This window comes from Drosophila biarmipes, chromosome 3R (assembly GCF_025231255.1).
Source record: "Drosophila biarmipes strain raj3 chromosome 3R, RU_DBia_V1.1, whole genome shotgun sequence".
Classification (NCBI taxonomy): Eukaryota; Metazoa; Arthropoda; class Insecta; order Diptera; family Drosophilidae; genus Drosophila; species Drosophila biarmipes.
This window is the reverse complement of record NC_066616.1, coordinates 17,865,900-17,883,668: the sequence shown is the minus strand read 5'-3', so window position 1 is coordinate 17,883,668 and position 17,769 is coordinate 17,865,900. Positions and strand designations below refer to the sequence as shown.

General features: G+C 42.5%; 1 protein-coding gene across 3 annotated transcripts; it reads right to left on the bottom strand.

Annotated features, from left to right (window-relative positions):
- Positions 1-94: 94 nt before the first annotated feature.
- On the bottom strand, positions 95-6,897 carry LOC108031160 (uncharacterized). Of its 3 annotated transcripts, none has more exons than XM_044094157.2 (7): positions 6,738-6,897; positions 6,587-6,676; positions 2,084-2,485; positions 1,742-1,827; positions 1,403-1,486; positions 470-720; positions 95-400 (listed from the first exon to the last, which is right to left on the bottom strand). In XM_044094157.2, the coding sequence occupies exons 3-7, from the start codon at positions 2,478-2,480 to the stop codon at positions 274-276; spliced, it is 945 nt and encodes a 314-aa protein (XP_043950092.1). In that variant the 5' UTR covers positions 2,481-2,485; positions 6,587-6,676; positions 6,738-6,897; the 3' UTR covers positions 95-273. The 3 variants fall into 3 exon arrangements, with proteins under 3 accessions (XP_043950092.1, XP_043950096.1, XP_043950106.1); XM_044094161.2 differs by having other exon boundaries at positions 2,084-2,482; XM_044094171.2 differs by lacking the exon at positions 1,403-1,486.
- Between the last annotated feature and the right edge of the window lie 10,872 nt (positions 6,898-17,769).

Genomic DNA, 17,769 nt, shown 5'->3' with positions numbered 1-17,769 from the left:
AAGAAAGTGAAAATCGTTTTAATTTCGAAAATAAATAAGTATTAAGAATATTACCTTATTACCTTACCTTACCCTGTAGGTAAAATGCAACCACGTCATTTAATGCATTTATTTTTAAAGGTTTTGTTTGTCAACTTATAAGCCAGTCGCATGGCCGGCGACCATAAGTACAGAGTTTTAAATAAATAATATAAATAGCTAACATCTAGGTGGAAGTCATAAATTAATTTAAATTAGTTTAGAGAGAGGGCCCGCTCGTGGGCACTGGGAAGTCTAGACCTCGTTGCACTCCAGATACACCTGGCGACAGTCGAATCCGGAGCGACCTCTGCGCCCGGCGTCGTAAAGCTCCTCGAAGTTGCTGCCACTGCTGCGGCCCAGAACATAGCTGGTGGCGTATCTGAAATGGGAGGGGTTTAGGGGTTTTAAATAAATATTCAAATGTTATTTTAAATTAGTGAGCACTTACGATCCCAGCTGGCAGAAGATGCTGCTGCCGCCGATCTCGCGGACGCACTCCGTGTTGGCGTCGCACATGTAGCGCTGCGTGCACTTGTCCTCGGAGCTGCGGTAGGTGCGGACGTAGCCCTTCATCAGCGAGATGCCGGCGACGACGGCGTCGCTCACGGAGTCCCGCTTGCCCAGCGACCGGGCGGCCAGGGAGCGGTGCGAGAAGGAGGTCTTCAGGGCGTCCAGCAGGTTCATCACGATCTGAATGAACTGTGGATGCGGAAGGGGCAGCGTTTTGTTCAGTGGAGTGGAGTGTGTGAGGTGTGCGAGTGTGGACAGTGTGGATGGGTAGAGTGGGTTGGGGTAGAGGAAGCATTAGTCAATTAGTTTTGCATTTGCTGTGCCAATACTAGAGTGGTGTCAGTGGAGTGTGTGTAAGAGTGTGACTGTGTCGGTGTGGACGGGAACAATTTACATTCTCAGCACTGGGCAACACGATTCGGGCATCAAGGAGTAAACTACTCAGCTAAGAGGATTTCCATTAAGTACTATAAAATATGGGCCACTTTAAGATACGTGTCCTAAATTTATTTATATTTTATAGTGATTTTCCAAAAAGTATTTTTTAATGGCAAACAAACATAAACTTTTAACGAGTTAAGATCATTTGTCTTTAATTTAATGTTAATTGTTCAATTTTATATGATAGTTTTAAAAATACAAGACCAAAACCTTAGATCGTTAAAAATAAGTATACAAAAAAAGTTTTAGTTAAAACAAAAAAGTAAAAATATAAAATTATAAACTTTTTATTTTTAAAACCCCAAGAGATCAGTTAAAATGTTGGTAAATCTTTGTAACTAACTATCTTCTTTGTAACCCCTTATCTCAGCCCCAAATCTTGTTGCGCAGTGCTATTCTTGGTGTTGTGAAAGCAATAAAGATGTTTTACCTCGCCAGCTTGCTTGGCCATCGAGTTGACTTGGTCGGGGTCTCTGGAGCCTAAAACGGCAGACATCACAGCCACCAATATGCCCTGTGCGATTATTAGCGAGGTAGAGGTAGAGGAGGTAGGCGGGAAGCAAACATAATCAAGAGAATAAGAAGAGCCAGGCACCCAGAATCAGTATCAGTACAAGACATAAGATATAAGATATAAAACAAAGTAAACGAAAAACAAAACGAAACGGTAACAATCGAACAGCAAAATTACGATAAAGCAAAACAAAAGTGGCACAAAAGCAATCAGTGAGTGTAAACCATGTTATGGGCTAATGGATCGGTAGATTACCTGCATGGGAGATCCGCCGTTGTCGATCTTATCGATGCCGTCGCTAGGGGCCCCACCGCCCAGCAAGGTGTTGATGATGCGAAGACCTGTGGAGATATGTAGATCGAGATTAGTTGAGGGCAATATTGTATTTTGTATGGGAAAAGTAAGTCTAGCCAGTAAATCTTGATATCATCAGAAATATTGATTTTAAATCATATTTAATTTGACCACTTAATAAATCATTCAATATTATATGTTTTTTATTTAATACAAATATTAAATGCCACATTTTCAATTCCAGTTATCAGTGATTGGTTCTTTGGAGTAATATTTTCCCACCAAAAGGTAAAAGACCCTTACCCATCGAGATGACATTGGCCCAGGGACTGCCGCCCAGTCCAATGGAGGTGTCCACATCATCCGATTTCGTGGGCGCGTTGACGGCTCCGTTGAAGAACATGGTCATCACGGTGGACAGCATGTTGGACCAGGTGAATCCGCCGGGTCCGCCCACGCTCTCCTGGATCTGGTTGGTCTCCAGGTCGTCCTCGATGTCGTCCAGGGCCACCTTCTTCGAGGCGTTCGGCTTCACAGCGAACTTCCTGGCCACACTCTCGTCCCGGTAGACAGGCGACTGGGTCACCTGGTGCTGCCGCTGGTAGACCTCCTGCTGCGGGAAGGCGTAGGTCATCAGCAGGCAGTTGCTGGCCACTATGGAGAGCAGCAGGTAGGCGTGCACTTTCCGTTGATTCCACATGACTACTGAAAGAGACACAAGCCGGCAGTCGGTTAGAGGTATTTAAAATTCATCGGGGGACGGACCAGCCATCCATCCGCATAACAACACTTTCACATTGCCCAACTGAGTGCGAGGGAGTTTCCTGAACTCACGCACGGGCTGGGCATTGGAATCAGCGGTGACCTATTTGGAAGGCACATGCCTGACCCCATTTAATTTTGCCATTACACATCTAATTGAAATCATGAAACTCATTTAAGATCGTAGTAATTATATTTATAATGTAAATAAATATTCAAATATTCATTGTCTTATAATTGATATAGAACACCTGACCCAAAGTTTGTCAGTAAATATATTTCAATTATTTGTTAGTTAAGTGTATCACAACATATGTATGAATAGAGGGTGAAAAATAAATCTCATAGCTAAGAAGTTTATCAGAAAAAGAAATGTAGCTTTCTTTAGTCTCACATATTTTAGTTTCATTTAGTTGTTCATATACCATAATTAATTCGTTTATATTTAAAGAAATCAACTGTTTTGCAATTTTTGTTTTTTTTTTTGACAGTTATAATTTATTTAGATTTATTTGGGCTATTTTCCTAACTTTAAGATGCTAATGTATTGTTTTCAAGAGGTATGAATAATTAGATTTCCCTCGCAACTGCTTCACAGCCAACGGACAATCCCGAATAGTGGTCAAAATTTTCCCATTGCTTCTGCGCGTAAATATGTTACAATTTCCATGGAAACCAGATAAGAAAGTTGTAGCGGCGCGTAATTAAAGGTGAAGCCTCTCCACTCGCTTCCGAAACATCCAGAAACGAGTCTAACTGCTCCCAATTAAGGTGTCGGTCAAAGCGAACCTGTTCCCCGGTCGAAGCTGGTGCAATGAGGAGGAGCATTTGAGGCAGGGAAATTAACCGAGTGGCAGTGGCAGGTTGGGCAACGTGTGTAGAAAGCCGCCGCCGCCACAGGTGAGGTGGCAAGTACCGGCAATTAGAAGCGACTTCCTCGCGGCGATGGCTCGCTGAGATTAGCGATATTAGCATCGAGAACCATTCACAATTCACAATCGAATTAGAATGGGATCGCGACTGTGAGTGGTTGCTGGGGTCTTCTCCACTTGGCGGTCTTCAATAGGGGGCCGCATAACCAGTTAGCTAGCGGTTCTTTCGCTCGGATGTCATGCAACAGGTTCCCGTTACAATTAATAAAGCCAACGAGGCTGCGGAATGCCAATGGCTGGAGATTGCATTGATTTCCATTTAATTGCCGGCCGCAGAACAGGCTCGCCAGAATGGGTTAGCGTGGAAATGTAAATTGTGCGGGTTATTAATCGGTCAGCCGGCTCTCACGGCTCCTCAAAAGAAGTGGGGACTTTTGATTGTTTGTGACACAACTCGACCCAGATCCGTGGAAATTATGCTGGCCATGTAAATTTAGAAAGCTGTTAGAGCGTGATTCAGCGATTAGTGGCCAAGATAATGGTAATTAATAGCTGGAATGTGTGGCGGAGAAACTCCATCGATTGCTCGCTAGTGAAGTGGGAAATTAGCCGTGGAAATGGTGATGCACCAATTAGTCACATCGATGGCTCTCCGTATCCATGGTCTCATATGACATAATTCGAATGGCTCGTTGGCTTCTGGTGCCTTCTGCTCATCTGCTCCAGCTCTTGGCCAGCTTGAAGGAAAACACGCAACTCTAATTGGAAGCCTCGCACGCAACTCTTACTTTCGTGGCAATTAAAGCATCGTCTTCACAAAAACACAATGGGCAATATAACTATTTCAATAACAAACGGTAGCGAGAGCAGCAATTACACCGGCCGCTTGGTCAAAAGTCGCAAATTAGAAAGTGTGGAAAGAGCCGCAAAACGAACAGCAAGTAGAAAACAATTTGGAGGCGGGGGTGTAACAATAACCAAGTTCTTTTTGCCGAGAAATATCATTGTAATTTGTGTGGTGCTGGTCTCCCTCAGATATTTATTTTCATTTTCGTTTGCGGTCTCGTGCCGAGGCACGCTCCACTGGGTCCACTGGTCAAAGTCAGAGATGAGAAAGCGGTAAGGCGTTCGTGATTTGCGGTAGGTGAGCAAGCTCTCCGGTTCCAGAGAGCAGCTGGGATCGGCTTGGATTCGGTTGTCGAGGGCCCTGACTCATTCTGGACGGTCACGGACTGGTTTCCGGCCGAGAGAAACTCAGGCAGACACTCGAATATTCAGCCATTTCACTTTCTTTTCGCCCAGAATCAAGCCAAGGTTTATTGACCAAGAAAAATAATCATAAAATGGAAAAATTTAATTAAGTGTTTAAGCTCGGCAAGTGCTTGGCTGCCAAGCGCTTAACCTTAATTGGAATGCCCAGCGGCTTTCTAGCGAGTTTGTGCCTTAAGTCTTTCGTTTTACGCCGCTGATGGTCAGCAACCCCGCGAAAAAACCGCTGGCCAACGGTCGATGGGCCCAAACGAGCCTAACTGTGCTGCATTTTAATGTGCTCAGCTTTGCCTATCGATCCATTGCATAAGGCCCTAGGGCTGTGATGCAACCCCGGGGCAGGACAAGTCAGTGATCCACTTTTGCGGGCGCAAACTTCTCGGCGCAACTTTTACTGACCCCGAAAATCAGTCGCCAGCAGGCAAAATGACAGCCGCACGAAAGCAGAACAAATTGCACTTGCAATTTCCAAAGCCATTATGGCTGTTAGTCAGCTGCATTTGATGGACAAATTGCAACTGCCAAGACTCGCTTTGTTTAAGACACGAGTATTTGCGGCTTGTATATAGTTGGCTTAAAAACATAAAAACCAATTCAGTTCGGACCAAACATAAACTGTATTAAACACGACTCAACGGCTTCAAAGAAAAAACTTTCACCTCGCTCGGCTTGACAACGACAACCGCAAAATGCCAAAAGCAACCACGGCCAATGAATGAAAGTTACAAAAAGCACAAAAAACCAAAAGAAATACTTGCTTCAAGCTAAGGAATGCACACAGGCAAATGGTAAACAAATAGCAGACAATCGTGACCTTTTGCAGGCAATTAAATAAATAAATTCTGTATGCGAATTGGCCAAAGACTTGGCCAAAAGGCAGGCGTTAATTGGCGAAGAGAGATGCCGGGGGAGTGAAGGCGGAGACCCACATTGAATCAAGGCCACAGACAAAACGGCCGCAAGGCCTTTCCACCTGGGGAGGGGGCAGGGAGACTCTTTCCCCCCATCCTCTCCAGCATTTGAGCCTCGAAAACGAAATTCGAAATTCTTTGGAGCGCCCATTTGGGTCAGTGGGCGGCCATCATCGGTGCACGATGTTGGTTGTTTGGCTTGAAAAGAACTTGGCTGAATGCACATCTGCGTGAGTGCGAGTGTGTGTGCCCACCACACCTCATCGCACCTCGTCGACGACGGAAAAAGAGAATACCCCCCTTTTCGAACGCTTTGACATGTTCATGCTCCTCCGTCCAGTCGATGGGTTTCTGTTTGCCTTTTCCATGCAAAGTTGTTAACTCGTTTAACAGAAATTCCCCTCTCTCTTCCGCTCGTCCCCTCGCCGCCTCTTGTTTTTCTTTTTATTGCTGGATTTATGCCCCGAGTTCTGTTATTTCTTTTGGCCTGACCCAAATATTTGGCTCTTGCCATACAGCCCCAATTTGTTGGACAAACAAACCGAACGCACGACACGGCTGGAGGCCAAATAGTGGCAGTCGATCAATTGTCAATAACTTTCTATCGCCAGATTCTAGCTCAGCGCACTGCAGTATTTGCCTTGCGGATTAGTAGCAGTTGATTTTAGTTTTGGGAAATATGTGTGATATATTTTAGAATTTCTATGAATAGGTAATAAACAAATATAGTATATTATTGCTAAATTATTTTTATTGATTTTCTATCGGTTGCCACTTGTTAAAATGCTGATTGCTATTCAATAAAATATAAATACCTATGACAGTAAAAAATTAATTAATTCTTAATTTTAGAAACCCCTAATACGATCAAAACCTATAAAATGTGTTATATTTTAATCAACCACATACAAATATTAAAGTTGTTTTTGGTCTCTGACCAGGTCTCCGTTTAAAAATAAATTGCCCCTCTTTCATTGAGCCATTTGTCTTACCTGTCTTTTAATCTGCAGTCTTTAGTTTGTCGAGTTCAAAGCAATTAAAATTTAATTACTGTTCCAGTTGAGTTGATTCGCCTGGTCGCACTAGAAAAATTGCAAGTTTCAGCACGCGATTGTCAAGCACACAATTCACTTAAAAATTCACCCAAAATTTTGCACAGGAAAATTGCTCTCTCTTTTCGAGACAGTCGATCGATGGCAACTTTCGTTTACTTCGATCTTCGAGAGACTTCGGATTTTTCTTGGCACTGCGGCTGTTTTCTTGGTTAAAACTGAGGTGTTGCTGCGTCTGCTGCTGAAGTTGTCTGAAACGGCGATCGCCTTGAACTTGTGCTTTTATAGCCTGACCCATTTTCATCCATTCGCGATGGGCCTGGAAGCGAGCCGAAGAAATGCGGCCGCTCGGAGACGAACATGTTGGGAGGCGGCGCTAGTTTTCACTAGTTTTTACCATCAGTTAACTTTGGGGTGTAATTAAATTTATTTTAGAAACTAGAAATAAAAAAAGTTTAATCTTGGATTTTAGATTTAATTTTGATAGCAATTATTTTATATCTTAACCCAATTACATAATGAAATCTTTTTAAAAAACAGCCGAGTTATTTAATAAATTGCTTATGTCATTTAATTTATAATTGTTTTAATTTTTTTTTACATTTTTTTTCTTAAAAATGTAGTAGATGTACCAAGAAAAAGGCCAGCTGGGCATCACTGATCGCAGGCGTGTCGTGGCGCCTGCGCAGACGGCTGACAAACCCGCCTTAAAGCGCGGTTCGATCTCAAACATGTTGTACCTCGGCAGACCGCAGGTGTGACTTCGTAGACGCGATCCATCTTTCCACCTCACATATATCCACGGTTTTGTTTGCCATTACCTTAATGCGTTTATGGCCCATTGTTGTCTGCCGTCTGCGAAAACGGTAAGTGTTGATCTACCTGGTTGATCCGTCTTCAAGGTTCTCCATCCCATTGACACGTCGCTGGACAGTCGATCATTTTCCTTGTTGTGGGCGCAGTTCCATTGTTGCCCTCGGACCTTGGGCTAGGACAGCTCATCTTGAATGTGTTTTTAAAGATTCAACAACAGCGTGATTCATTAGGCTAAAGCCGATTGCTTGGCCCAATCTCGAGTCTCTGGTAAATTAGGAAAGTTCTGGTCCAAGGAAAACATTTCAGGGGATTGCCAAGGAACAAAAGGCTTTTTTCGAATTTAACTAAAAGTGCGTCCCGCCCTCCACCTCTAACACCTCCTGCTGGCCAACTACACGTGCAAAAAAGTTAAGCCGTTGAGGCAAAAGTTTGCCAAGGATGTCTGCCAGACAGCCAAAAGCGCCCAGCCCCTGACCCCCTTTTTTCAGCCACCCCCTGAGAGAAGTGAGGCATTAGAGCCCTTGCGAAATCAAATCGGAAAATAGAAAATGGACCAGGCAACGAAGGTTGCCATCTTGAATTGCAGTTGTGTGTGTTTACATTTAGTTGTATTCGATTTGCATACCCGATTGGTATTGGGACTGGGATCGGAATGGTGCTGGAATCCTGGGAGCAGGGAGCTGTGCGCTGTGAGCCGGCTTCCTGGGGTTAGTCCACCCGTAAATCAATGCCAACTGTGCGGGCAATCAGCATTTTGGGGAGGGACTCTTTTAACCCGTCCGAGTGGATTATTAAGTGGTCTTGGAGCCCGAGTCAAGTGCTACTGTTCCTGTTCGTGGTCCTGACCGGCATATGTGTGCTTGGCTTGCTTATTGAATAAATGTGGTGGGATTTATGCAAATCCTTGCGATGCACTCCAAAACCCACATTCACATGCCGTTGGAGAGGATGACCACTTGGGCATATGCTTAATGCGGCCATAATTGCTCCGCATTTGTTATCGCCAAGCGAACTGACTTTGCATATCGGTCCATTTCAGCTATAGCCGGGATTCGGTGGGATTACCGATTTCCCGTTTAATTTATGTGCACAGCACAGCTCGTTTTTGTTTGCCAATTCCAATATTTGTGTTTACATTTGGCATTTCCATCCACTCCACCCCCACTCCACTGGGCTCACCCCTCAATCACATTAGCCTAATGATTTCCCTGTCAACCGGGAGTGGAAATCAAGGGAGGTGGGACAGCCGCAGACTAAACATGAAGCATAAATCAGCTTATCAAATCGGCATTCAGTAGTTCGGTTTATAATTTGTACAGGCAACACAATATTTGGCATAAATGATGAATTGTTTGCGGAATATTGCGCTAACCAGAGCCACTGAGCCTGCGCCAGTGTTTGTATGTTCGTGATGTGGTATTATCTGATAATTCCCAATAGAGCAGCATCCGGGAACAACTAATTTGGTGAAATTTTGTTTGAAATAAATTTTTAATTCAGTACATTATGAGTGGAGAACAATGAAGGCGACGTTTCTCTATCGAAATACCCACTTCCGAGAACGTCAGTCAACTCTTTACTACAAACATTTTCATTTAAAGCAGACAATCTCATGTTGCAGTCAGCTAATCAAGCAAGCTTTGCAAACACAAATTCCCTAAAAGTCCTCGGGAAAATTCCGTGAAATAAGTCATGTTGTCTCAGTATTGTTTCAGCATGGCTCGGCTTAAATTTTTACCCATTTTCATATTCGATTTGTAGGCATTTCCAATGGAATCCATAATTCCATAACTTTAGTTATTGTAACCGGATTTACAAATGGGAATTTGTGTCTTTGAATTTGTGTTTGAAGTTTCTAATATTCTACATTAAAATATAGTCCTAAAGCAAGCGTCTAAGTTTTGACCCACTTTCATGTTCAATTTTTACGAGTTTCTAATAGTGTCCAGTATGGGAACCCAAAATACGCACTTCGAGATTCCATAACTTTAGTTATTGTATCCCGATTTTCAAATGGGATACCTCTTTGAATTTGTGGTTGAATTCTCTAACATTCTACATTAAAATATATCCTCAAAGTGAGGGTAAAAATTTTTACCCATTTTCATGTTTGATTTTTACGTATTTTCAATGGAGTCCAGTATGGGAACCCAAAATACGCTCTTCTAGGTTCTATAACTTTGGTTATTGTGTTCCTATTTACAAGTGGGATACCTCTTTGAATTTGTGGTCGAATTCTCTAACATTCTGCATTAAAATATATCCTCAAAGCGAGGGACCACATTTTGACCCATTTTCATGTTTGATATTACGTGTTTTTAATGGTTTCCAGTATGGAAACCCAAAATATGCTCTTCTAGATTCCATAACTTGGTTGATTGGATTCCGATTTGGACGTGGAAGACCTCTATGAGTTTCTGATGGAATTTTCTAAAAAGCTACTTTAAGACATATGTTAGAATTTGCGGTCATAGTTTAAGCCTACTTTCATGTTAGATTTTTTGGAAATTTTCCCTCTTCATTTTTAGCAAAACATACAAAATAAACTCAGCTTAAAGAAATCGAAACTCGACAACAATTAGGAAACAGTTTAATTCAATTAGCAAGTTCTTTGGCCCAAAATTCTGGGTCCAAATTAGCAAGCCAACCCGAAGTGAAGTGAGAAAAAAACGTGACCCACATTTGGGCGGTGGTGCTGGTGCGGTGCAGACAAATCGAAATCAAGGCATTAAGACGAAATACAAAAAAAGCGGTGCGTCAACATCTAAATTGCGGGGGAAAGAAGGCGAAGACTTTGTTGCACGCTTTCAGGCTGATGGAAATTTATGCACAGACCTTCGGGGGACTTTCTCCGGATCATGATGTGTGTGCTGTGTGCTGCGGGTCTACTAATATGAAATCAATAAATTGTAAGCATTTTTTATTGCCCTCCGTAGCCGGGAAGAAGTCTGGTGTGTTTTTATTTACTCGATTTGGGTTTTGTCCTTCGCTCTTTTTTGCATAAAGGATAAAGACGCCAAAGACGATGATGCTGCTGTCCCAACTTGGGGGTCTGAGTTGGGGTCTGGATTGGGATTGCGAAACAAGGAGAGCGAAACTGCCACGCTCTGCGAGTTTATCAGCGCAACAACCACTCGAGAAATAATGATGTCTGCCGGCAGAGGAGTCGGGTAACAACGCAATGGCAATGGCAATGGCAACAGAACACTGCACTGCACTGAATAGAACCGAACCGAGCCGAATCCAACAGAACAGAACAGTCACTCTGTGGGCAAAGGCCAAGACCATATTGTCATGTCTCATATTAAATATGCCCTGCTGTCCTACATATATTGCTGCAGTTGTATGCCTTAAACAATAAAGCTACACAGAGAATGCCTTTTTGTCATGGCAACGAAAGTTGAAAGGGGGAAATAAGTTTATAGAATAGTGCAGCGATTATATGAGTTTTAGAAAAGGACTAAAGGACTTTGCTATATATACACGTTATTTTCCAGATTCTACAGTAATCAGCTTTTGAAAGACTTTTGCTTCCACTTTGCCAGTCAGCTTATAAATAAACTAGAATGAGCAGAGCAATAAAAATAGAGTACAGAGGAGAGCAGAGGAAGTTGGGCGAAACAGACGCTTTTTGTGTAGTCAAAAGTTATGAACCCAGCAAAATCGAAGGGCTATGGTATTAATGGAATAAATAATATACAGTTTTCTACAACTTTTCTCATTAAGAAAGTGTTTTTACCATTTTAATTGCTCGATTTGAAAAGGTGAGATGCGTGGAGTATTCAGCCGCTTAAATTCAAATGCCTTCATGGCACGCTCTCATTTCGAATTTAAGGCTTCCAAAGTACCCTAAATGGAGCGTCGTCCTCGCATTTTTCACATTGCCATCAATGTCACGAAATAAATCCCGCCCACCCATCAACAGCCGGTCAAATACAGGCCAGGTCAGTTTCGGCCAGTAATGAACTTATGCAAATGAGTGAGTTATACCGCGCACAGAATACTGCATTTCAATCAATATCCTCGAGACTGACTGGCATTTGCAATATATGCGACTTGAAATCGGTGGGCTGGGGCCTTTGAACAGTGGGAGGAAAATTAAGTAGCTCAGCAACTGTGGGTTTCCAGAACTGGGCCAAACCCTTATCATATTAATTTTCAATATCAAAGACTAAACCTGGTTTATTTAACCTTCAACCAACGTGTGTTATTGCCATCCATCAAAAAGTATTTAAGCATCAAAAAATACATGTTGGCAACATACTTTGGGCCTTTAAAAGTGATAATCAAACATGTGTTTTACGCTTTTTACGACACAACTTTCACCCTGCTGCGGGTTTATAATGCAAGTTTAATCATAAAAAAATGTGTGGCGATATTTTTATGAAATTTAGTTTGCATGGAAATCTGGGCAACATCCGCTGGCAGACAGATGGGAAGGGCAAAATTACCGGCGGATACGGGTTCCGGGATCCGGGGAGCTGTTCTCCGAACAGCAGCTGTTGACGAATACGAATGCCCCGGCCCAAGGGTATAGAGTTACGGGTCCGCCGCTCCCGATCCTGCCGCCAAATCTCCGGCTCTCCGGCTCTATGCTACGCGCATTGGGCACCGGCAAAGATAAAGTACATTTCTGTGATAAATATAACAACAAGTACCCAAGGCACGCACAAGGGCCCATCAGGGCTCGGGTGAAAACGCATCCAAAATTTCATGCCCAATCTTTTTTGTTGGGGGAGGAGAGTTCTAAAGGGTGATGCACTAGAAAAAAAAAAGATTGAAGTGTATCAAAATTAAATTTTTTAGCAACAAAAAAAGACTTTCTAACTGCTAAAGACAAAACTAGAAATAATGACTGTTAACGTAGGATACCTTTTATAAGGCACAAAATGGAATTACTATTTTAATGCAAACATTTTTAAAATGTTTAATTTGTAAGTTGTTTTGCTGTATGCTAGTAACAAAAAATGATTTTTTTTTAAATTCATTTTGTACGGCTTCACAGATTTTTTCTCCGTGCACTTTTTGGCAGCTGTTATAATGATGCCGGCGATACATCATCGCAAAATGCTAACATTTTCGGCAGTCCCGGCAGTCAACAGCTGTTGCCGCTGATGAATCCTTTGGGTCCGGCAAGCCAAGGGTATCCTTGGCATTGCCTCTGCATCTGCCTGTTTCGACGGTGCCAGAGTGCCAGAGTCCCTACCCCAAACCCCTTATATTTCAATATTTTGCGCATAAAAAGGCGCAAGTTATTTTTCATATTCTGCCACACCTCTTATCATTCCCTTTTTTGTGCTAATTTTCCTACCCAAACCAAATAAATCTTACAAATTTCCCAATGTTTGCCCCATAGACAAAGATATCGCTGGAGTTCAGGACAGCAACAACAACATAATTAACAGCCATAGAATATTCAAGACACGCGCGGAATATGCCAGCTTCCCATTTGCCATCGAAAGAGTTTGCCGTTTTTGTTTGGCCAGAATTCTTTTCTGTTCTCGGAACACACACATTTATGACTTGTTTTAATTTGTTGTGCGTGCTTTGTTTATGCTAAATCTGCATTCCCGACCAATACGTTTCCCAAAATTGGGAAGCTAAAAAACCCTGCCATGGAAATGGGCAGAGAGCGGGCAAAAGAATGCCAGTAGGAGAGTGGCCTAAAAGCCGCTTAAAATCAAGGCCATGTGTGCAGGAAAATGGAAGGCTTTTGCCCTGAAGCATTGCCCACTTTTAAGTAAGTAATGCGATAAGGCAGAAGAAAAAGAAGGCAGAGCTGGGCTAAGGTAAATAAACAAAAATCGAACTCCGAAATAGAACTTTAAGTCAAAACCACATTTCCGTGAAAGTACTTTCATTTATAAGGTGAACACAGCATTGGAAATAATTTAGAAAATTTGTAACATAGATCAAAAATTAAATGTCCATCAATGATGTACCTCCGTAAAAAATAGTCCGAAACCTAAATGACGCAAACAAGCAAGAAATTTATGACAGTTATTTTCTGGCTGGTTTTAAAAACTATAAATTTCACATATTCTACAACTATTGTATTTTTTTGCTATTGATTAGCGAAAAAACAATATTTTTCCTTAACCTTTTTTGGTGTAACTTGGTCAAAAAAGGTCTGACACCTTTAGGTCACACTGTTTTGGCCAGCTAACGAGCTAGATAATGGATCAAAGTCATTTTCTGACTAATTCTAAAAACTTAAAATTTTAATAAATTTTAATTTTTTACAAGGGGTAGCATAGTCTTTTTTTGTGAAAATGGGTCAAAAATAAAATTTTTTAGGTGTGAATGCCAATTGATAGCAAATTTTATTACGAGTTCAGCAAGGTATGGCAATCCATATTTCATTATTTTCATTGTTTCACCCTAAATACTGATCATTTTTGTGCAGAAAATGAAGACCTTGGTGAAGCGATTTCTTTCATTGACCTTTTTTGGTGTAACTTGGTCAAAAAGGGTCCGACACCTATAGGACACACTGTTTTGGTCAGCTAACGAGCTAGATAATTGATGGCAGGCATTTTCTGGCTAGTTCGAAACGAGTTTAGCAAGGTATGGCATTCCATAATTGGACCATTACTTTAATTTTTTCGCTCTCTCTTAGCACTCTTTTGGACAGCTAACAAAACTGCAAATAAAAATGTAATTTTCTATTAAAATAAAATCAGCCAAAAAAAAATTTTCTTAGAATTAAACTAGAATTAGCTCATCCTTGAGACATTTTAAACTACTATTAAAAAACCAAAGTTCTTAAACTTTTCGAAAAAAAGTCCTGTACATATTTATTCAATCAATCGAAAGCGGGAATCCCTTTACCCAGAATACCACTAAATTATTAATCACTTAACACTATTCATGCCAAAAGACATCAATGCGGCTGATGATTGGACGGCTTCAAGTCAATTTATAAGGAGAGACAAAGCGGAGAGCCCAGTTCTCCCATTATATGAGGACTTTGGCAAGCCGGTGAATATATCTTGGTCAACAGACAAAAAGCTTTCATTAATTCAATATGCTTACGGGGGAGGTCAACTATCATTAACTAGCGCAGCAGACAAGCATCGTTCGAACGATGAAGACGATGATAACCGATTGGGAGTGCGAGGCGCTCTGGATGTGGATGTGGATGTATATGTGGAAATGAATTAGTTTGCATTAAGTATACGCCGCAGTGTACACAGCAGCAGGAGCTGAGCAGGATTTAAGAAGTAGATGTGAGTGTGCGGACAGGACTTATGACTCTCGCTCATTTGGCTGCCGACGTAGAGTGCCAGAAGCCCTCGGGGAGATTAAGTTCCAGACCCTGCTCATGGCCCCTCCACTCCTCCCGGGAGACTGGGTGTGTGTGAAGCATGGAATATTAATTCCTTAAGTAATTCACAACATTTGCAACTAATGTTTGTTAATGAGCTATGCCACATCTCCCCGCACACGGGCATCCAGGCGTTCGCCTCCGGATTTGGCACTGCCTGAGGTCAAGGCGAGTGCTGTGGGATGTCTGCTGCTGCTGGTGCTTCTGCTGCCGCTCCTTTCCGACTTGTTAAATGCTGGAATTACCAAAGTGGAAAAGTGAAAAGGTCCCTCAATAAGCCGGTCCCTCCTCGGTGACTGGTAGCTCCTGACAGCAGCGCAACGGTCTCAAAGCCGCACACAAAACACTTAATGAAATAATTATGTAAAGCAAACAACCTGTCGTTATACGCCCGCCTTGGCCATCACCTTTGCCGCAGAGACTTGCTTTTGACTTTCATTAATTTGATGATATCCAATCTTAATTATTGTGCATTTAATTAGATGGCTTTTCGGTCGTAAGCTGTGCTGCAAGGTGGATATTACTTTACTCTCGGCATGCTTGTATCGAAGTTAGTATGTATTAAATATTTTCAAGATTATATGGGTAGCTAGACTTAACTTTTTGCTCATGGGATGTACTGCAAGCAAAGTATCTTCAGCAATTCCATCGATATTTCATGGCTTTCCTTCGGTTTTATGACAGTACTAATCCCGCATTATCGTGCATTTCAAATAATGCCTAGGCCCCAGGAACTGGCAACTATGTCACAGCACCTAAACTAGTTTATCACATGCTAATCGCAACACTCCCCCATTTGGTATGCAACAAATAGCGGAAAGAATTCCGCTCACCAAAGGGTGGGGGCTTGTAAAATAATTTGAAAACACGGCATTAGCGTAATGAAGCATGGAAAAGTGGGCGCTCGCCCAGAGGGGGTGGGCGTGAAAGTAGGTGAAGCTGTTGGCAAGCAGGTGAAAAGCGCACATAAATGCCAGAAGTTATGCAAGTCCTTAACTTTCATGAGTATGCCACGTTGACAGACGAGCTATTTGGGGGGAGGAGTCGAGGGCTGCTGATGAAGGGGGTGGCAACTGGTGGCAAAGGGGTGCCCAAGAAACTGTTGTTGCAAATGCAGATAGCACTGGCTGGGTGCAAGTGGCGTATCACACATGTTTGTCATCTGAATGGCGCTGCCTCAAAGTGTCTGTCTGGATTCAGGTTGAGTGCGGGCTTTCTCGCAGAATTTTACACCGCACACATGCCATTGGTCACACAAAGGCATAGGATTTTTTATACTAGAAATGGTATAAATTGTTTTTAATTTAAAATAAAAAAAACAATTTTTAGTTATATTTTTGTTTTTCTATTTAATTTATTTTCAAATATTACATACCCATAACAAAATAATCAAGTAAATCGTAAAGGTTCCTTAAAGGTCAATCTTTCGCTTAATGTTACTCCAACTTCTTTAAAGATTTTTTAACAGAACCGCCCATAAAAGGTTATTAAATAATGATAACAATTTTTCCACAGTGCACGCATACCATGCCGGAAAGCCTTGTATTCTTATTCAGTGCGTAATCTTCACCTTTTTCACAGTTTTCCCGTGCACTTTTATTGCATCCTTTCAGGTCGGCTCCTCCGAGGAGCAGGAGCAGCAGCAGCAGCAGGAGCAGCCGCCAGAGCTTGTATCGACAAAAGTTGCACCTTGAATTCGCCACTTTATGCCGCGAGCCCCCCGCACTTTGCCGCCAGTTAAGTAGTTGTAAGCTGCATAATGTATTTACGCAAGCACCGGAAATTGGGTGCCACGAGCTGGGTGGCAGGGCAACCATAAAGCCTTGTGGCAGCCATCGTGCTAAACGCGCATAGACAAGTGTGATCCCCTGCGGATGCCGACGAGGACGTGGGATGCGGATGCGGATGTGGATGCGGGCACTCTTTGGTTTCTGCTGGCATATTTTATGGCGCTCTGAATCCAGCTAAATTGCAACAACTCGCTGCTGCGGAGCAGATTTGATTAATATGCAACGTGCACGTAGTTCGGCAAGCTGCGGTTTACAACCGCTCATATGGCTGAGATTTTAAACTCTTTTGGGTTCCAAATTAGGGTTCACTGGCATGGTGGATAGATTGAAAACGAGGACAAGGAGAAGAAATATCCAACTTTTAAATTAAAAAGCTACCTTTAAATGAAGAGTCCTTATACCCAACTGCAACTCTTAAAGCCCATTTAAATAAATACAGAAGTATGTATATATTTCTCTTGCCAACTGTATATGCAGATGCTGGCAATTTCAGCATTCCTTTGAATGGCAACTTTATGTTAATTCCTTGTGTAATTGGCCAACATTTAGTTTTTAAAACTGACTCGGCAGGATGAAAGGGCGGGAGGCAGAATGCAAATATAGAGTTTTTGCGAGGAGAGGTAGCTCTGGGATAGGTGAGCTGTGACACTCACGGAGTTCAGGGTCCATTCCCTGGCCCTCATTGTCATAATCATCAGCAGTCATCATAGGCAGCCTTGCCAGCCGCCATCAGGCGAATTTTGTGCGGCAATATGCAAATTAACTTAAATGTCAACGTTGGTGAAATTTTAAAAACGACAAACGCAGAATTCTATCTGAAAAAGGGTGCCAAACTCGGTCGGCAAATGGCAGCAATGGAAAATTCGTCGGAATTGTGCACCAGCAGAGAGCTGGTGACAAACTGCAAACGTCAACCAATTTTTTCCCCTCCACTCTGCCCGGGTAGAGCAACTGGGAGTGAGTGAAACTCGGTGACAATGATGTTAACTAGAGTGTGAAAACTATGATTGGCTGACAACGAGGAGGAGGAACGGGTTGGAGTGGTCTGGGATGCTGGGGGATACATCTACATCTCCATGTACAGCCTGATTTATGCCAGATCCCTGCTCATCTCACCGCTCCGGGGTCGTCACCTGCATCACATCACTCCGCTTTTCTCGGCTCGTCAGCCACTTTGCGTTCGTCTGTTG